At 41.6% G+C, this 18,948-nt stretch overlaps 1 protein-coding gene across 1 annotated transcript in view; it reads left to right on the top strand.

The window, feature by feature from the left end:
- The window catches only part of LOC116331939 (POU domain, class 2, transcription factor 2), a 75,160-nt gene extending 57,488 nt beyond the window's left edge, over positions 1–17,672 (top strand). Inside the window, exons 2-16 of the mRNA XM_039605395.1 lie at positions 2,251–2,313; positions 2,501–2,529; positions 3,088–3,144; positions 4,194–4,319; positions 5,514–5,786; positions 5,932–6,046; positions 6,286–6,377; positions 7,256–7,519; positions 7,596–7,737; positions 8,083–8,231; positions 9,221–9,418; positions 9,502–9,550; positions 10,118–10,256; positions 11,346–11,419; positions 15,017–17,672. Of these exons, the coding sequence (XP_039461329.1) occupies positions 2,251–2,313; positions 2,501–2,529; positions 3,088–3,144; positions 4,194–4,319; positions 5,514–5,786; positions 5,932–6,046; positions 6,286–6,377; positions 7,256–7,519; positions 7,596–7,737; positions 8,083–8,231; positions 9,221–9,418; positions 9,502–9,550; positions 10,118–10,256; positions 11,346–11,419; positions 15,017–15,399 (2,153 nt within the window). The 3' untranslated portion in view covers positions 15,400–17,672. The remainder of the gene's footprint in view (positions 1–2,250; positions 2,314–2,500; positions 2,530–3,087; positions 3,145–4,193; positions 4,320–5,513; positions 5,787–5,931; positions 6,047–6,285; positions 6,378–7,255; positions 7,520–7,595; positions 7,738–8,082; positions 8,232–9,220; positions 9,419–9,501; positions 9,551–10,117; positions 10,257–11,345; positions 11,420–15,016) is intronic.
- The last annotated feature ends 1,276 nt before the right edge of the window (positions 17,673–18,948 follow it).

Raw genomic sequence — 18,948 nt, 5'->3', positions numbered from 1 at the left:
ATTGTCTATATTGTCTATATTTAATCTTCTCTTTTTCAGCATTTTCTCACGTAACCCCTGCTCCCCCCTTTTTTTCGCTTGCCCTCCACCATCTTTCAGCACACCTTGAAATTGATCGTGACCCTTCGATATAATTCCCAAAAGGCCTTCCTTTGTTTTTTAAAGTGTTCAATCATTTCCTCTCCTACACACTCAGAAAATAATGTGGACCTTTAGGGTAAAAAGTGCTTGTCACTGGGCTGATACCCACAAAGGTGCTGCTGTTGTACCCTTGACAGGGAGGCTTGCGCTGTTGTTTGTGGCTTAGGACCAGTTTATGATTGTGTACTCTAATGTAATGATGCAAAAATTGACCTTTTTGAAAAAAGTAATTTTCATTCAGCCTAGATATAGTGTAAAATCTTAGATTTTGACCGTTAAATCTATATTTAGCCTTTTTTTAACTAAACAGATGGTCTCCTGATATTACACATTAACATTTAGAAGAAACAACCTCATAAAGATCCACATATTTATCTGGAGCTCATATAATTATCCCTGGGGCGAGGGAGGGGGGTTATTTCTGAAGACTGAACCCGTAGGGACAGGAGGGAAGTTGTGTATTTAGGATATGTCTATTACACGGAGGGGAAACAATATGGTTGCGGATGTCAGCTGTGTTTTTATGTGGTGTACTTTGATTATTTTCCCTGTTGTGGTTCCTGTCAGTTGCATGAACTTTGTGCTGAAGACAAAGCAGATTTAGTGCATTGATTCACTTCAACCTCAGAGTTGGAGCTCCTTATGGCAGCTTCTTACTGCCATTATCGGCATACATCCTTTCCAGTTAAACTGATGCCATAGATGAGACGTTTATTATGAAAGTCCTGAGCACAAGAGGGAATATTGATTAAAAAAGTGAAAGACAGAAGTTAAGTGCAGGGGGTGAAAGAGTGTTTTTTTCAAGAAGGCGTCTGCAGTGATGCTGAGTAATGTCTGGTGCTCAGGTAAGCACTTCGTGTGGCGTTGTTCTTCCTGGACCAATTACTGCTGCAGTCCCAGAAGTGGCCACGAACTGAAGGAACAGCAGAGGTAGTTAGGATGATACCTGCCATGAAACGTTGACTATTAATCCCGCCTCCACCTCCCGGGTCAATAAAGTTTACATTTAAAGAGCTAAATTAGAGCACGATATCTTCGGTTTTGCTGGTGGGGCATAAAGTTTTTTTGCTTAGCAGAGATTTTGCCTTGCCTGTGTCCAGGATACAAAACAAGATGAAATTACAAGTCTCATTATTTCTGTGTTCAAACGCTTTTTTTCTTCAAACATACAACAACTTATTTTCACGCATATTTGTTGGTGCTGAGTCACCCTGGTTTGCACGCTGTTCTTTCAAATTCAAAAGCTTCATGGCAGCATTTCATTTAGTTGAACTTTCACAGTTACTCTGACCTGCATAATAGCAAAAAGCACAAAAGTTCAGCCACTCCAACCCAGAGGAGGCGGCTGACCTCCTGTGCAGGAAGCACCGAGTGTTCGTATCCTTTTGCTGTAAATTGGCCAGCTGGAAAAAGACGTTTGAGAGCAGATGGACGTGTAATACAAGTTTTGTGTGCTTAAAAAAAGTTTTCATAATGTAATAAAAAACTGTAAAAGTGCAGGTTTTACTTTATTATTATTTCTTTTCACACTAAATGTGACTGAAAGGTTGAAATTCCAGGATATAAAAATAAAAGTTACAACACGTTTTAGGCTGTGAGCTGTGGGTTATTAGCCTGAACTCATGAGACATTTGAAGGAATCCCTCATGAGTTCCTTCCTTGGAAATGTTTCGTAATTAAATGTAATATCAAGTTAATGATGCATATATCGCTCCACAGGCCTGGCACAGAAAAGCATAGCGAGCAAGCAGTAATAATTTATGTTGTGAAAATATTAAAGAAATGCAACAAAACTAAAAAGAAGACAAAACACTGGCGTTAAAACTATTATCAAAAAAGAAATTCAAGCAAAGCAAAAAAATAAATAAGATGGATTAAAAAGCAGCATAAGAAAAAAATAGAGGCAAGGTCAGATGGAAACGTAATAGCCAAATTCCAGTCGACATGAGCATTAGAAACCTCCAGATGTGTGCATGTGTCATGTCTCCCGTTCCCCTGCATGCTGGGACCGTGTTATCCCCACATTGACCGTCAGCTGTGGAGGCAACATACCAGTTTAAGTGTTTTCCATGCACCTGTCTGATGGATATCTGTGTGTGTTTCCTGCAGATATCAGGATGTCCAAAGCAGGGGAGGAAAAGCCTGGAGCTGACTATCCAGGGGACAGTTCAGGTACAGCACACATACTCGTGTTCAGTAACGGTGCGGAAGATTCAGTTATCTAATCTCTTTAAACAGGCTTGAACAGGAAAGCAGTAGGCTAAAGTTTTCCAGTGAATGTTATGCAAGTGTGCACCACACAAACACACGAGCACACATTGTTGTTAATCAGTCATTTAAATGTCTCTCTTTGTTTCAGACTCTGACAGAAACAGCCCCGATGAGCAGGTGGGTATTTTACTTTTCTCGTTAAAGATACTGAGCATGTACTCGCTGATGATGCACTTGGCCTGTGCTCAACTTTTTGGGGACGTGGACTAAAACAATCCTGATGCAGTAACTGGTTTAGGCCTCACTCCATCTTTTCGTCCCCATATTGCTGCACCATAAGAGGCGAGAGTGATTTTCAGGGAAGACTGTCTTGCGATCAAATCCAAAGAAACATTTTTTATTAGCATAAATCCACTTTTTATAGATGGAGTACAATTTTATGATATATGTCAAACTATTCTGAAGACCCATTCTTCACAATGGGCTACTTAATCCTGAGTTGGGGGTGTCTCTTGATGCCAGAGTTATAACTTATCTTAAAATTCTGACCAGTCTCAGTGTTTTGTTTTCTGTCATTCTTATTACATTGTAATAAATGACTTAATCTGCCTCACCCATGAAAGTGGTTCGCTGGAAATCTGTTGACAGAGATTACAGGATGTCATTTCTTCTGAATGTGTCATCACACTTCGGTTCTTTGATGTGCGATGCATTTTTTTTATTATTTTGCTGCAGGCTCAGACAATGAAAACAAGCCCCTTCAGCCTCTCTCCCACACCAGTTGGCAACAAGGTGAGCCTGATCAGGCATGCAGTGTGTGTGTGTGGGTGGTCATTAAGTCACCGTTTAAAACTCTTCTATACTGAAAATATTTCCTTATAACAACTAAATAGTTATAAATGCTGCACAGTTTATTTTCAGTGCTTGTTTCTGTGTATTGAAAGTAACACGGCCTTAACAGGAGGAGCTTTGTGCATTTATGGGATTATGTAATTTTGTATAAACACATATGTTTACACGTGCATTTACACATGTATTATATGACTTTGGCACCACAATGACACACACCCACAAAAAACATCTAATATGCAAATCACGCTGCTGTTTCCACACCTACCACTTCAACGTTGAAAAGTCCTGCAGAGACAAGCCAGTAAGGGAAACGGATGTGAACAAGGTGGCAGTGAGTGACAGACAAAAACCCCAACCCTGATGGATGGACAGTGACGAGACACGAGCACGTAATGGTAGCTAGAGGTCAGCAGGTTTTGGAATTTTTCTGACAACATAAATACGAGGAAAATTGGCCTGGATTTTTGGACAGATGACCGACAAAAGATTCAATCTATGACTCAGGGGTAAGCAGAAAGGCAGACGGGGAGGCTGGAGTTCAGAGTCACAGACACAAAAAGAACTAAGAGAGGATCTCTGACCTTTCTTTTCACCATAATCTGGTTTATGTTCCTCAGATCTTTGTAATCTGAGGGACATAATCCAAGTCAGAGCGGGTCCCAAAACACTTTTTTTTCTGTGGTCGTGTGATATCAGAGGTACACACTTGCAAAACGTTTGACAGCAAGGAGGAGTTGTCTTCTGAGGTACGCGTGTCATTTCAAATCCACTTTGTAGGAATGAGCTGATTCACCAGCCTTGCTAATGCGGAGATGCGCGCAGATGCCGCGAAATCTGTAAAAGAGGGATTGTGTGAACCGTCGGAATTTTGTCATTTCTAAGCAACTGGAAATCATCACAAAAATCAGATTTTCTTCAATAGATAAGCATGATGAGTGTGCTGCTGTGTGAGGTTTTCAAATAACTTGTGCCTCTGTTTTCTTCTTTAGGGAAAGATTGAGGATGGCTCTGAGATAACACACAGCGCTGCACTTCCGGCACCGCCCTCTCAGCAACAGCAACAGACTCAACACCACCACACACAGTTGATGCTTGCTGGAAGTCAGCTAGCAGGGGTGAGAGAAAACACACACATATGCAGAGGAAGTTACATTAGGAAAAACTGCTGCTGGCCAACGCATAGATGGGAACAGTTTATCGTTCATAAACACGCAGCACTTCCAGCTGGTGTTGTTGTAATCTGTAATCTGTGTACTTGCAGGTTTTAGTCTCAAAGCCATCATCTAAATGTAAATGTATCATTACCTCTGATCCACACTACACAGTTTGTGTGCTTGTGGATTTTCCAAGTAGTGAATGAAAGATTAGATTACGTTACTTTAAATGTTTAAAATCGGAAGTTGGAATTTGATCAGAAAAGAAAACATCTGCCGAGTCGCAAAGGCTAGTGAACAACAAAAGCAGAGAAATCTGACTTGTTATATTTTTTCAAACCACTGCTTTTAGATAAGAAAGTAGCAAATAAATGGGTAAAACATGCAGTTAAAGGTAGTAACTGTAACGCAAAACAGCCTCAGTATTGACATGTGATAGATAAGAAAGTTTAAAAAGTATTAAAATAATACATAAATAAGGGAATTATCTGGAGAAAAATAGGTCATCTAGGTTTTACCAATTCAGAGTTTACTAGATTGACCTGATCATATGGAAATACACATACTGGAACCCATCTGACATGCCAGTATGTCTATGTTTGAGAAAATGGGCTGCTTTAGGTGCCATACACTCACCTGTAGTCTCTTCAATAATAAAACTTGTATGATTGTTTTCCACACTCCTCGCCTGGCTCTGCCCTCTCTAGTGTTTCCATAAAAACACACATTTTTGAGCTGCTCTCTGCTTACATTACTCCAAAAGTGATGCACTGCTGAAAAACAAAGAGCACAATCAACGATTTAGCATTAGGTAACTTCAATAAGGCCTCCCTGACAAACCAGAAGCACTTGCACAACCTGTAGTGTTTTTGTGTTTTTGCATTTCAGCTAAATGTACTTTGAAGCTAAGTGGGTTCCCTTTCTTTGCTTGTCTTGCTCTGGCATGCTTTTACTGTCCGCTAACAGATTCACCTACACCTGTGTTCCTGGAATGATAGCTGATACTCTCTGTTCTCTCTCCAACTTTTGCCGTCCTGCATTATTTTTTTATTTCTCCAATTCCATTTCCCTCTCACTGTGCACGCTTACATCTTCTTCTCATTTCCCATCACTGTCCTCGTTCCTCTCCCTCCTCCAACTGTTGCTCTCTCCCAGCTTGCTGCACTTCTCCCGGCCCAGCAGCAGCTGCTCCTCCAACAGGCGCAGGCTCAGCTCTTGGCGGCAGCCGTTCAGCAGTCGAACGCCGCCCATGCCGCTCACGCTGCCCACGCCGCCGCACAGCAGCAAGCCAACCAGCAGCAGCAGCAACAAAACCAATCGCAATCCCAACAACAGCAGCAGCAGCAAACCAAACAGGAGCAAACAGTCCAAGCCCCGCCTCCACCGCCACAGCTGGCCCTGTCGCAGCCAATCCAGCTCACAGCACAGGTACCGTCAGCTTGAAAGAGTGTTTCATTGATTTGACTTCTCTTTTATGTCCATAATTATTAATAAGTCTAAATGAATAAACTGACTCATCTTTACCCGACTTTATTAGTGCTCTTTATTAAAATGCGTTTGTGTTGCGTCGCAGGACATCCAGCAGCTGTTGCAGCTCCAGCAGCTGGTTTTAATGCCGGGTCACCCTCTCCAGTCTCCTGCCCAGTTCCTCCTGTCACAGCCAGCACAGGCACAGCAGCCACAGCAGGGTGAGGAAAAAATTACATGGAATTCATCTGAGAATCAACCCTCACTGTGTCATTGGGAATAAAGTGGTGAAGTCGGTTAGGAAATGTGTCATATTTCCAAATAACAGCAAAGTTTTCAGTAAATCATCCATCCTGCTTTCACCTTTTAATGAGTTCATCCACCCAGGAACTCATCAACCCAAACTTTGGCAGGGAAGTTGGCATATTTGGCTTGTTAAGGGTTTGATTTCTTTTTACAGGTTTGCTCTCGACACCAAATCTGATCCAGCTACCTCAACAAAGCCCAGGGGGACTGCTGACATCACCACCTCGCCTGGGACTCCAAGCACAGGTAGGAGATCTTTGTGTGTGTAGATGTGAGTGAGAGAGAGAGAATCAAAACATGCAAATGACCTAAATTACAACACATTATGTTTTTGTTTTTTTTCATTTAAATGAGAATCTTTGTACCACAGAGTTTCTGTCAGACTGACATTCACCGTTATCAGGATTTATCTGCCTCAGAAGTACCTGCAGGATGCTAAACACACCTTAATGTCATTGTGCTCGAAGCACAAGTTTGCATGAAGAACTAATAGATCATCTGTGATGCAACCGTCCTGCCAGCTGAAAAATGTCAAGGAAGCCGCTCAATAAATCATGCATTTGCATAGCATGTTCTTTTCAAAATATATGCCATTTCTGGTCCAATGAGATGCCTTGTATCCTCACCCCTTATCCTCTATAACATGATGCATGAATGCATCCTCACACATCCAAAGGCTGTTACAGATTTTTGATCAAGTTGTGATGAAGCCGTGTCAGACAGAACAGATGTGAATGTAAATGAGCTGCGTAGCGGCAGATATCGTGCATGATGTCTCAATTAGCTGACACTCCCGCAGCCCGCAGGGTCAAAGCTTTGACAGGCAATATGTGACTTCTCTCGGTGCTAATCCAAGCGCAGACACTGTTTCAAAATTCTAAGTAATGTTTTTTTCTCTCTCTCCTTTTTAGAGTAAAAGGTCTCGTTATAGCAACCAGGGCGTGTTTTATTTTTCTGAGCATGTTTTCTAGCCGATGCCCTCCCTCATTCAATTTTTTTTAATTCCCAGAAAATGAATGTGCATGTTTCTCAGGAAAAGTGTGTGAGCTTTTTTTACCAGCACATAAAGAATGTTTGAATGAATCATGCATATACTCTTTGTCTCACTTCTGCTGACATCACAGAGAGAGAAGAGCAGCGATGCTGGAAGCAGCAGCAGTGGAGGCTCTTTAGTTGCCACTGGGAGCAGCGGTGTTGGTGTTGTGACATCTGTAGGAGTTACCTCTGCATCCAGCAGCGCCATGGCTTCTTCCTTAGCCTCTGGCTTGAGTTCTGGAGGTCACGGGGGTCACGGTGGTCACATGGGGGAAGAACCCAGCGATCTAGAGGAGCTGGAGCAGTTTGCCCGCACCTTCAAGCAGCGCCGCATAAAGCTGGGATTCACCCAGGTAAGAAGGAAGGCATGTTTGCATGATGAAGTCTGCATGTATTTGCACTTTGACACAAATTTTCTATCTCCATCAGGGCGATGTTGGTGTGGCTATGGGAAAACTGTACGGCAACGATTTCAGCCAGACCACCATCTCCCGCTTTGAAGCTCTCAACCTGAGCTTTAAGAACATGTGCAAGCTGAAGCCTCTCCTCGAGAAGTGGCTGAGTGACGCAGGTACTAAGAAGTATTTTGTTGCTGGTGTACACTCAGCACACTCATCTTTGTTTGCTGGAACATGTGAGAGTCAGCAATATTTTAAAAATAACTTTCATTTGAAAATAAGCTCGGGATGTTTCATTTTGATGGAAATAGCCTTAAATAAAGACTTTAAATCTTTAAAAATGTTACCCATAGTTTTCCATCAGTGATAAAGTGTTAAAATGTACTTTTTCACATATTTTAAGGGTTTTAATGTAATTCGACATTAAATGATTTCTTTCTGATCATTCTTTATGTCACCAAAAACACTTCCCTCATTTATGCCTTCTTTCTCTTTGCATTTCTCTGTTTCTGTCACAGAAACAATGGCAGTAGACAGCATGCTGCCCAGCCCTTCTTCTATCTCCTCCCCCATGTTGGGCATCGAGGGTCTACCTGGCCGACGCAGGAAGAAACGCACCAGCATCGAGACCAATGTGCGAGTAGTCCTAGAGCGCAACTTCAGCACGGTAGGAGTTTAAGTTATTAGCAGATATACTGTAAATAAATCTGTCTTAAAAACGAAGCCTGAATTTCTAATGGGTATGGTTTTTACACCTGAATGTAAAATAATGCAGGTTTCTGCTTTTGTTTTATAGAAATAAGTTGGAACTGAACCAATTTTCTTTATAACTCCTTTAATGCTGATCGGAGTGCTTCCTTAACAAAGATTTTAAAATGCAGCAAGTAAGAAAATATTTAACTATAGCCCAATATGTGGCGACCACTTCTTAGGGATACGTTATAAATTTGGAGCTTGATGTTGTCTTTTAAAGAACTAAGGAGCCTCTATATTTAATAAGAAGAAAAAACACTTTCTTTAAATTAAACACTTGCAGTAAAGCATAAACGTCAACTTGCTAAACACCCGCCCAGCACAGAACACAAAAAGTACAAGGACAAAGGCCGTCATATTAGAGCTGTACATCTTGTACAAACCTGCAGCAGATGGAAACTACCGTAGATCTACTGCACACCGTAGATCAGAGATGTCAAACTCATTTTTCATTTTCAGCCACATCCAGCCCATTTTGATCTTATGTGGGCCGGACCAATGAAACTGCCCTTTCTGCCAGTGTACAGTTTAGTCTAACTACACATTTAGTCCCTGAGGATTTCTATATAAAAAATGAAGTGCTATTTCAACAGAAATTTCAACAGAAAAATTTCTGTTCTACTTTAAATTTTCCAAAGTCATCCGGTGGGCCGGATTGAAGGATTTGCAGGACAAATCCTGGCCCCAGGGCCTTATGTTTGACACCCCTTGCCTTAGATTAGCACACCATAAATGGTTAATACAAGCATATTGTTATACTAACGCAGTGACTTTAAAAAGAAAAAACTCTTGCCTGCATATGATAAACCTATTTTGGATAGCCTCCCTTTATTAATTAGCCTTCTTCTGACTGGATGGAGTGTTTTCGGTACTTTCTCATCGCTTTGCTCTCTTCCTCCTCAGAACCAGAAGCCTACCTCTGAGGAGATCCTGCTGATGGCGGAGCAGCTCAACATGGAAAAGGAGGTGATTCGCGTTTGGTTCTGCAACCGCCGGCAGAAAGAGAAACGCATCAACCCCTCCAGCAGCACCACCCCTCCACTGCCCAGCCAGACCTCGCCCGTTGTGACGCACAAAGCCCCCTGCTACAGCCCGCACATGGTACAGTCCACCCTCGGTGCAGGAACTGATGTTTCGCAGTAGGTTGGAAGAACTTCCTAATTTCTCTTTTCCTCTATCTGCAGATATCGAGTCAGGGTCTGTCCCAGGTCACCACCAGCCTCAGCACAACAGGTGAGCTGTAATTACTGTTTGTGCCTGTGTAGACGCTCGTCAATAAATTATTAAAGGGTAGAGCGCTGCTTCTCAATTATGGTTTTGAACCCAAAGGTCGGTCTGGTCCTGACATTATTTGGGAACAGTTGATATTTCAGTATTGTTGAGTGTTTCGCTGATTTGATGAAACATGGAAGAATCATCACTGAGACAAAAAAATCATTAAGACTGGAAACAGAAAACAGGGATGTTTTGTTGACAGCAGCACAGAAGAGCTGGTCTTATCTTGAGTTGTTTACCTCCGTGAGTCATGATTCGTCCGTGAGCTGTCCAGGCTTCACAGATATGACAGATGACCTGACAGGTAACAAACACAGCTGGAAATTTATTGGCCCGTTGAGTCGAGGCTAGTACTAGCCAACCAGAAAGTGAAGTTGAATGGTGAGAAGAAGACCTTTGAATAGTTCAGGACCCTGGCTGTTGATGAAGAACTGTGTCACCAAAGTGTTTATTTAGTAATAACACTGTAATTCTTCTGTGCACTGCTGTGTGACATCCGTATCACTCTTCTTCTCTCCCTCTCAGGCACCAGTTCGTCACCTTCAGCGTCCTGCCCCATGACTCCGGTCAGCTCAGTTGCCATTTCTTCTTCTGTGACTCCGCCTCCTCATAGCACAGCCAGCCCAGCTCCTCCCAGCCTCGGGACCTCTGGGCTCAACGCTGGGTGAGTGTCAATAACAATTTGAGAAATTTAATTACTAATTGGTTTTTCCTCATGTTTACTATCACATTATTACCTCCAGTTTCTGGTCCCTTGTAATCCTATTAAATAAATTTCAGTGTAATATTACTCAGCTAGAACCATTTTTGATACATGATATTATTTTGGTATTACTCCAGGAATTAGTTGGATCCCTAGATGGAAGAAAAGCTAGCTCTTCTTCATTTGCTCTCCTGGAGTGAATGAAAGCATGAATATAAAATTAACGCAAAACTTTTTGAAGTTTTCTTACAGTTGGTTAGTTTTAAACAAACCCTCTGAAATTCCATCACCTGCAAAAAAGACCTTTTGAAATTGACCTGATCATGATCTCTAACTTGACATCACCTCATACATATGTGATCAGATGTTTCTTGAGCATTTATGATGCAATCTTAGCTCAAAAACCCATGTGGCTGTGTTTCAAAAAAGTCAATTATTAAACCAAACCCTCCAAGTTCTCCATGTGCACCTCTGGACCTCCTTCACCGTCAATGCTGCTTTCAGATTCCTATAGCAGTTCCAGTCTACTTCAGTAATTTCTCTATTGAACTCAGAATTGTCCAAATATGAGCTTGCATTAATTCAACCCAATGTTTCATGTTGAGGATCGTCACTGGAAGCATTTTAAACAGCAGCTTTGAATGGAAGATGTCCCGACCCAAAAGAGCATAAAAAAGAGGGGTTGGAGACCTGAACTGCATCACATGAAAGTGCAGGATTTTTCAATGCCATATGGGTGCACGTTTCACTCTCCACCCACCCTGCTGTCTGTATTTGGCTCCCTGTGATTTAGTTCTCGTCCCCTTGATGAAATTATAGTCAAAATTTTGACAGTTTGGAGCAGGAGCTAGCATCTCCCTGCATCTCAGAAGCGTAGCCACAAATGCATCAGAGCTCTTTCTTTCCAAGCTGCCCAGACTACCATGATGCGGATGACTGAGAACCTACACAGACAAATGCTCTCTTGATGTTATTTAACCTGAAAAATGTTTCTGCACATGCATGAATGTTTGGATGTGTGTGTGAATTTGCTCCCCATCCACATTTCAGGAACACAATGATGGGAGTAAGCACAGGGATGAACCAGGCCCTCATTGGCAACAATCCCCTGGCTACCATGCAAGGTTTGTGTCACTGAGTGCATGAGTGTGTGTTGTTAGACTGTCCCCTCTGGGCCAGCGAGTCTTCATGAGTCTCCATTTCTAAAGACCACTTCCCATTTCATCCTTCATCCATTCTGCCCAAAATGAATTTCCTTGCAAAGCCTCAGTATGACAGTAGCCAAGAGCAAGCCCGGCACACACTACTCCTCCTTTCTCAAACTTTCTGAACCACTCAGTATGGTGAAAGATTCAATTTGATTCTCATACAATAGCCCACTATTATCACAAAGTGACAAGAGCCCCTTATGGCAAAGCTTAGGAGGCCAAGTCAGCTTACAGTTGAACAGGCACAATCCCCACCCTCTCAATATCAAAGCCTGTTGGCTAAATAACTAGTTTTCACTCAAAATTCTCCTCTTTGAAAGAGACGATCTGCTGCCAAATCAATTAAGCATCACAAATAAGCTCAGCTTTGAATCCGTCACGTGCTCCATCTCCCTATAGCGCCGATTCAGGCCTTCCCCTTTTTCTCGCGCTCTGTTCAGCGTCATTCAGAGCCGGCGTCCTCCGGGCCATGTGCTGATGAGAAGGATACAGTCTGTTATGGAAACTGCAGCTCTGGCACTGTTGGCTCTGATAGAGTTTTAGGCTGAAGAAGAGAAGAGCCTGAGTTTTAAAAAAAAAAAGAAAAAAGGATGGGATGAAATGAAGTGTTGACACGAAAGGATTTCAGTTTGCTTCCCTTTGGGGCCACACATGCTGTAAATGTTTACTCTCATGTAATGGATAAAAGTGTGTATTATTACACTGGAATTCAAACGTTGGCAGGTGTATCACTGTGTTACGGCAGGGTTCGGAGAGATTGACATCTTATCCTGACAAGCTTGCAGCAGTAACCTCGCAGAAAAGACGGCTACTGTTACAGTACTGGGATTTTATCTCATTGAAAAGTAATAAAAAGCTATGAAATACAGTGCTGTGGAAAAGCATTAACCCTCCTAACAGAGGTGGGAAGTAAAACAGTACAACTACTTTGTTGTTGTACTTTGTTACAACAACAAAGTAGTAGTTGTAACAAAGTACAACTACGTACTACGTAAGTACAAAGTTACTTACGTAGAATTTTCAGGTATGTGTACTTGACAGCTTTTTACTTTTACTCCCTACGTTTTTAAACAAATATCTGTACTTTTTACTTACATTTTCAAAACGGGCTCGTTGTGTTTGGTTTAAGGAATTTGAGGAGAGTTATTATTTCACATCACTGCGAGCCTTCAGACATCAAACCGATATCAGCCTAAAACGTAACACATGAGAGGCAGTCCTGAGTATTTTTCAACACTAGTATCTGTACTTCTACTTGAGTACAGATGTCTGCACCATTACTGATTTCCTTTCTTCTTCGTTTTTGACTTGTTCAGTTACATGTTTCAGATCATCAAACTGATTTTCAATATTAGACAAAGATAACCTGAGTAAATGGGAAATTAAGGGAAATACATTATTAAGGTAAAACAAAGCTATCCGAAGCTACCTGACCCTGTGGGGGGGGAATTAATCGCTCCCCTTCATTCAATCGTATACTAGCGGTAATTTACATGCATTTTTTGGAAAGCTGAGTTAAGTTTCACACCCCGACCTGATCGCTGCCAGCCTGGTTGAATCAATAAATCTTTAAAATAGAACCTGTCTGACAAAGCGATGTAGGCCAAAAGATTTTAAAAAGCAACACGTCATGCCACGATCTGAAGAAACATCTGAAAAACAAACTCATTAAAGTTTATCACTCTGGAAAGAGTTTCAAAGCCATTTCAAAAGGCTTTGCGACTTCAGTGAGTGCCATTATTCAAAAATGAATATGAGAAAACTTACAACAGTCCCAGAGAGTAAAACGTTACTCCAAGAGCGCATCAACGACTCATTCAGCAGGTCACAAAAAACCCAGAACAACATCTATAGAGCTGCAGGCCTCAGTAGTCTTAGTTAAGGTCAGAGTTCATGATTCAATAATAAGGAAGAGACTGGGAAAAAATGGCGTCCATGGAGCAAACCACTGCTGACCCAAAAGAACACAGAGGGTCTTCTCGCACTTACCAAAAAACATCTTGGATGGTCCACAGTACCTTTGGGAAAATATTCTGTGGACAGACGAGACAAAACTTGAACTTTCTGTAGGTTTGAGTCCCGTTACAGCTGGCGTAAAACTAACAGCATTTCATAAAAAGACCATATCAATAGTCAAACATGGAGGTGGCAGTGTGATGGTGTTGGACTACTTTGTTGCTTCAGGATGATTTGCTGTAACTGATGAAAGCAGGAATTCTGCTCTTTACCAGAAAATCCTGAAGAAGCTCAAAGACACTTGGTTTAAGAACCGAAACACGCCAACATCTAAACGGCTCAGAAAGAATACGATTCTGGATTTCGGACCTCAAAGGCATTTTTGTATTTTCTTGGCTTATATTTGTCAAATATCAAAATTTATTTGATAATCTCAGACATAAGAAATCACAAAGGGGGAAAATATTTTTCAGAACACTGTATCTAACATAAACCTGTTGATTGTTTTTCTATTAAAAGTCTGCAAACTACTGTTTTTGCAGACAATAACAGACGCGGGTTTGATAGGCTGAGACAGAAAAGGTTCATTCATTCTCTGTGTATTTTAAGAGTGTCATCATGAAGAGTCTTGGCTTTAGCGCAGGGGGGTCTAACACATTCTGAGCGATCATTGACAAACAACCTGAGATGTTTTGATGCCAAATTCTCTCCACATTTACTCCACTAAAAACTAAATGATTTAACCATCTTATGTGGATTTTATACTTTCCACATTTGCGGGTATACAAAGGGTCCACTTCAGTCTGAGTAATCTAAATTTCATCATGAAAGGATATATGTGTGTCTGCTAATTTTTTGTGACTGTGTCACTCTTCTCTGATGCACCGAATTAACTACTACGCCCTTCAGATGAACTTAGTAGTAGTTTCTTTGTTAGCAAGAGGGCTGTAAAACTTACAGTGATTCATGCAAAATACAGTGAGCCATCGTTTTATGCTTGTGAAACCAGTCCAGTTATGATTTAAGTGGGAAAATCTTCCACATTTATTTAGGCTTTCTTTAATCATCTTCACTTTCACCAACCTATTTTTAAATGTTTATCTGTAACTAATGTGTCTGATCTGTTTACTGACTTCTTTTTAATTCTCCCTTTGTTTATTTCCATTCTCCATCATTATTTCACCCTGGAAATTTCCCCTTCCTTTCCTTCTCCATCTCTTTTTTTTCCTCTCCACTCCCTTCTTTCTTTTTCTGACGTCTACATCCTCTTCACTGCCATCACATCTGCATTTATTCCCCTGTCCTCTATGCTCTTCTTCTTTTGTTCTTCTGGTCGCTTTGCAACTTTGTTCTGAACACTTTTGTTTTCCTTTTTTGTCAATTTTGACTTTTTCATTCACTTTTTTTTTGCAATATTTTTTTAATCTTCCCCTCACCCTCATTTCTTGAGCCTAATCCTGTCTCTTTTTCATCTTCCGACTTCCATCTTTGTCTTCATCTTCCTGTCCTCCGTTCTTCTCTGTCCACCTTCTCCTTCCCCTCTTCCATGCCTTGCAGCTCTGGCAGCCAGCGGTGGGCAGCTACCCATTTCCAGCCTTGAAGGTGGAGCAGGTCACATGCTTCTCGGTGGACCTGGGGGTCCCTCTGTCCCCTCCTCTCTCCGCCCTTCTCTCTTCCTCAACCGACCCACTCTCCTCCCCATGGTGACCGGCTCTATGGCAACAACATCCACAACCGCCATGGGACTGGTCAGCAGCAGCAGTGGTGGCGTGTGCGGCCCAAGGCCCTCCTTTTCCCAGTCTCCTTCCGCTGGCACCAGCAACCTCATGAGCCCAACTTCGTGCCCAGAAGAGTCCGCGTCTCCTTGTTCAAGTCCCGCCTCTTTCTGTTCCTTCAGCGAAGCCTCGCCACCACCGCTGGGAGGGACCATGGCCGACTGATCCCCGACTGACAGCCAAAGTATCCTATTAGAGGACGAGGAGGAGAAGGAGGACGATTAAAGGAGCTTTAAAAATCTAAATTTACAACCTCGCCTTTGAACCAAAGCCATCTCTCTGTCCGATCCATCTCTGGTTTTGTCTGTCTCTCTCTTTCTGTATCTCCCTGCTGACGTCTTTTGAAGCCAAAAATATACACAGATGGATGCAGGGAGGAAGCAGAGAGAGAGGTAGGATGGAAAGGATAGAGAGAACTGCAGAACGAAGGAGGGGAATTCGAAACCAAATATTGATCTACAGCTGGAGAGGTGGCACTGAGGTGTGTTTTTGCTTGGCATCGGGAAGTGAACACCACGCTTTTTAACAGCTGGAGAAAAAAACTCAGTGAGGGCAGGGATGAAAACTGAAACTGTGTGTGGAAAAAAGAAAATGGGAGGCAAAGAAAAGACTTGTTTAACAAGCCCGAAGGTCGTGTGGTTGCAACCAAATTTTAAAAAAACAAACAAAAAAGCAAGAAAGAAAATATGCTAGAAGAGAAACACACAAAGATGTAAACCAAAATCTCTGAATACCAAAAACTGAAAACCAAAAAAAGACAAAAAACCAACAAACGGAGCGAAAAGCTTTAGTTCAAAAAGACTTTCTGATCTGTCCAGGATCAGTTTAGTACTTCATTCTACGTCATGCCAAACATTTCCCATTTCACTCAGGATTTCTGTTTTTCTTTTGTTTTCCATCTTCAGCTGAAGATTTACAAAACATCTATTTTTCTATTATTTTGTATTCATTGCTCTTTCTTATCCAACTCAAACAGTTTCATACTTTACAGTTGAACCCACGTGCAGGATGTCTACCTACCTCTCTCTTTACAGCTTTACAGTGGTCAACCTACCTTACATTTTAACAGACTGTTTGTTTTAATGAGCCTGGAGCAGCAGATGGGTGGGGTTTACTATGATAATAATTACTTTAGTGTCCGGTAAGAAGCCAATCTGTATTCGCTGTAGTACAAAAATAACTTTCTGGTGTTCATTAAAGTCTTCTTTGTAGCAAAACCCACCCTTCTGGTAAAAGTTGGAAACTCCACTGAAGTGGTCAAAATTTTAAGGGTTATTTAGCTGTTAAATGTCAATTTGTTAGATCCACAGTTGATTTTGGGGATTATTTGTATCTCAGATTTCCCTCAGAGATGGATTTTAATCAGTTACTATCATCATCATTATCATCATCATCATTATTATCTTTAATTTTTGTTCAAACCAAAGTATACACTGAATAAGATTCATGCTGCCTGCGGAGTGGATATACACAAGGCAGATGTGTGGTTTATTTATTTTTATATTATTTATTGTTTGCTGTCTTTAATTTAATGTTACCCTTTATACACGCTCACCACCATCATCATCATCACGTCACCTTTCAGACTGCTCATCTACCACCAGACAGTCACTCTTGGATACCAAAGCATCGCCTCTGGCAGCGTTGTCTCTGGATTCGCCCGGGAGACGAGTGTCCAGACAAAACCTCAGCAGTGTCAAAGGGAAAACACACACACATATACACAAACACACATATTACAGTACACTACAAGCATAAGAAAGACCAAACCAAAAAAAAAAAAGAACAAAAGAAAGAGGTGAAGCACCGGCATTCCCCTTACTGCCCCCAAACCCCTGCCCTCCAACCCTCCCTCCCATCCGCCCCTCTCCTTTGTCTCCAAAGATCAGATCAAAGGGCCAAAAGAAACAAGGAGGAGAAGAGAAAGAGGAGAAGCGGAGGAGCCAAAGGTATGAAGAGCTGCAGGGGGAAAGCGAGGAGGAGAAGAAGAAGAGGAGGAGATGGAGAAGTAGGAGGAAGAGGAGCAGGAGGAGATGCGCTTGAAGCAGCGGACCAAAAAACCAAAAAGTAACCCAAAACCAAAAGCTACTGCTACTACTGCTACTAGTTATGTGTGAGTGACTGAAGCGTAACGAAACCAAATACAAACAAAGAGGGGGAGGACGGGGGAGAGAAGGGGTGAGTAAGGCCCTGTCTGTCTGTTCGTCTTTAACTGTGATTGCCGTTCTTGTATCATCAGACAGAAATCGTTCCCTCCCTCCTTCCCGACCTCCCTCTGCCGGCCACCTCGGCTTTGTTCTCACTTTCTTTTTCCTGGATGGATAAAATATGGATTAACCTCAACAAACTGACTTTGAGAATATATATATTTTTGTTCCTGCTTTCCATAGTGTGTCTGTTACCGATGTATGGATTCGTCTCATTGCTTTCTTCTTATTATGCGGTGGGTAAGGAGGGAGGGAGGGGCTGGGTGGGTGGGGGTGATGGGTTGGTTTGGCAACGTGTTGCCTGTTTTCATATCTTCTTGTCTCTTCGGTTGTGGTCCGGGTTTTTCTTTTACGTTTGGAGATAACTGTGAAAATGTAGCTTCCGGGATTCACTTTCTTTCTTTTTTTTTAAGTTGATTCAGAATGTTGTGAAAAAGCCAAAACTGAAAACCAAAAGCAAAACTTTTTAGAAATACAACCATACCAAATAGAACAACCAAACCAATGCACAAGTCGTATGAGTGGATTAGCTGAAGTGTGCGAGAGTGAGTGTGAGTGTGTGTGTGTGTGTGTGTGTGTGTGTGTGTGTGTGTGTGTGTGTGTGTGTGTGTGTGTGTGTGTGTGTGTGTGTGTGTGTGTGTGTGTGTGTGTGTGAGCATGTGTAGGTAAAGATAATTCTCTTACATACAAACCAAACCATAAAACACACAAAAAACACATGGTGGACAAAATAATATCAGTCAGTTAAGAGCAAAGCTCCGGTCAGTTTGAACCTGGATCTCTTTCTGCAGTTTTCCAATCACACTCATCGACATCCTGCAAAAGATTCAGATCACATCTCATAAAAACTTCATCCCCCCATAAAGAAATGCACAAATTTAGCATTTTTTGGTTCAATTATGATCACATAAATCACAGCAAGTTTCCAGAGTTTCTCACACTTGTTGAAAAAGGCAGGAATGCCTATGATGACTCAGCTCCTGGCCACTTAAACCCCAATTTTAAATCAACCTAGGGCTCTTTTTGTAGTACTTACAGGATGTAAATTCAGTTTTAAAGGCCTTGACGGCACCACAATAAAAAACAAACAAACAACAGTTTGAGTCTGATTGTGTTGCACAAGTGAAAACAATAGTGTGCTCATTTCAAGGTTTTATTTTAAAATGTTTAGTTTCTTTTTTTTAGTTTCAGGGTTTTTATGTTATTATAATGTGTATGGTATTAAATGTATAAAGTTCACAAAAGATATTAGAATACAAATGTTTGACTTATAGTCATGTCTGCACAAAAAACAAATTCATTACGATTAGAACTCAATACATTAATTTCTACTTTTATTTTTATTAGATTTGTAAGTGCACAATATTATATGCAAACCAATGACCACCTAAGCAGTATCATATAAATAAAACACAGTTGGGCTTAAAGGTCTGAAGTCTGTGATAAAGACAGCAGTGGCAGAGTGATTGCCGGGCTATGACCGTTAGTGCTGCTGTCTTTAATTTGG

The sequence above is a fragment of the Oreochromis aureus genome, linkage group 22 (assembly GCF_013358895.1).
Source record: "Oreochromis aureus strain Israel breed Guangdong linkage group 22, ZZ_aureus, whole genome shotgun sequence".
NCBI classification, from domain to species: Eukaryota; Metazoa; Chordata; class Actinopteri; order Cichliformes; family Cichlidae; genus Oreochromis; species Oreochromis aureus.
This window is presented reverse-complemented; position numbering and strand designations above follow the sequence as displayed.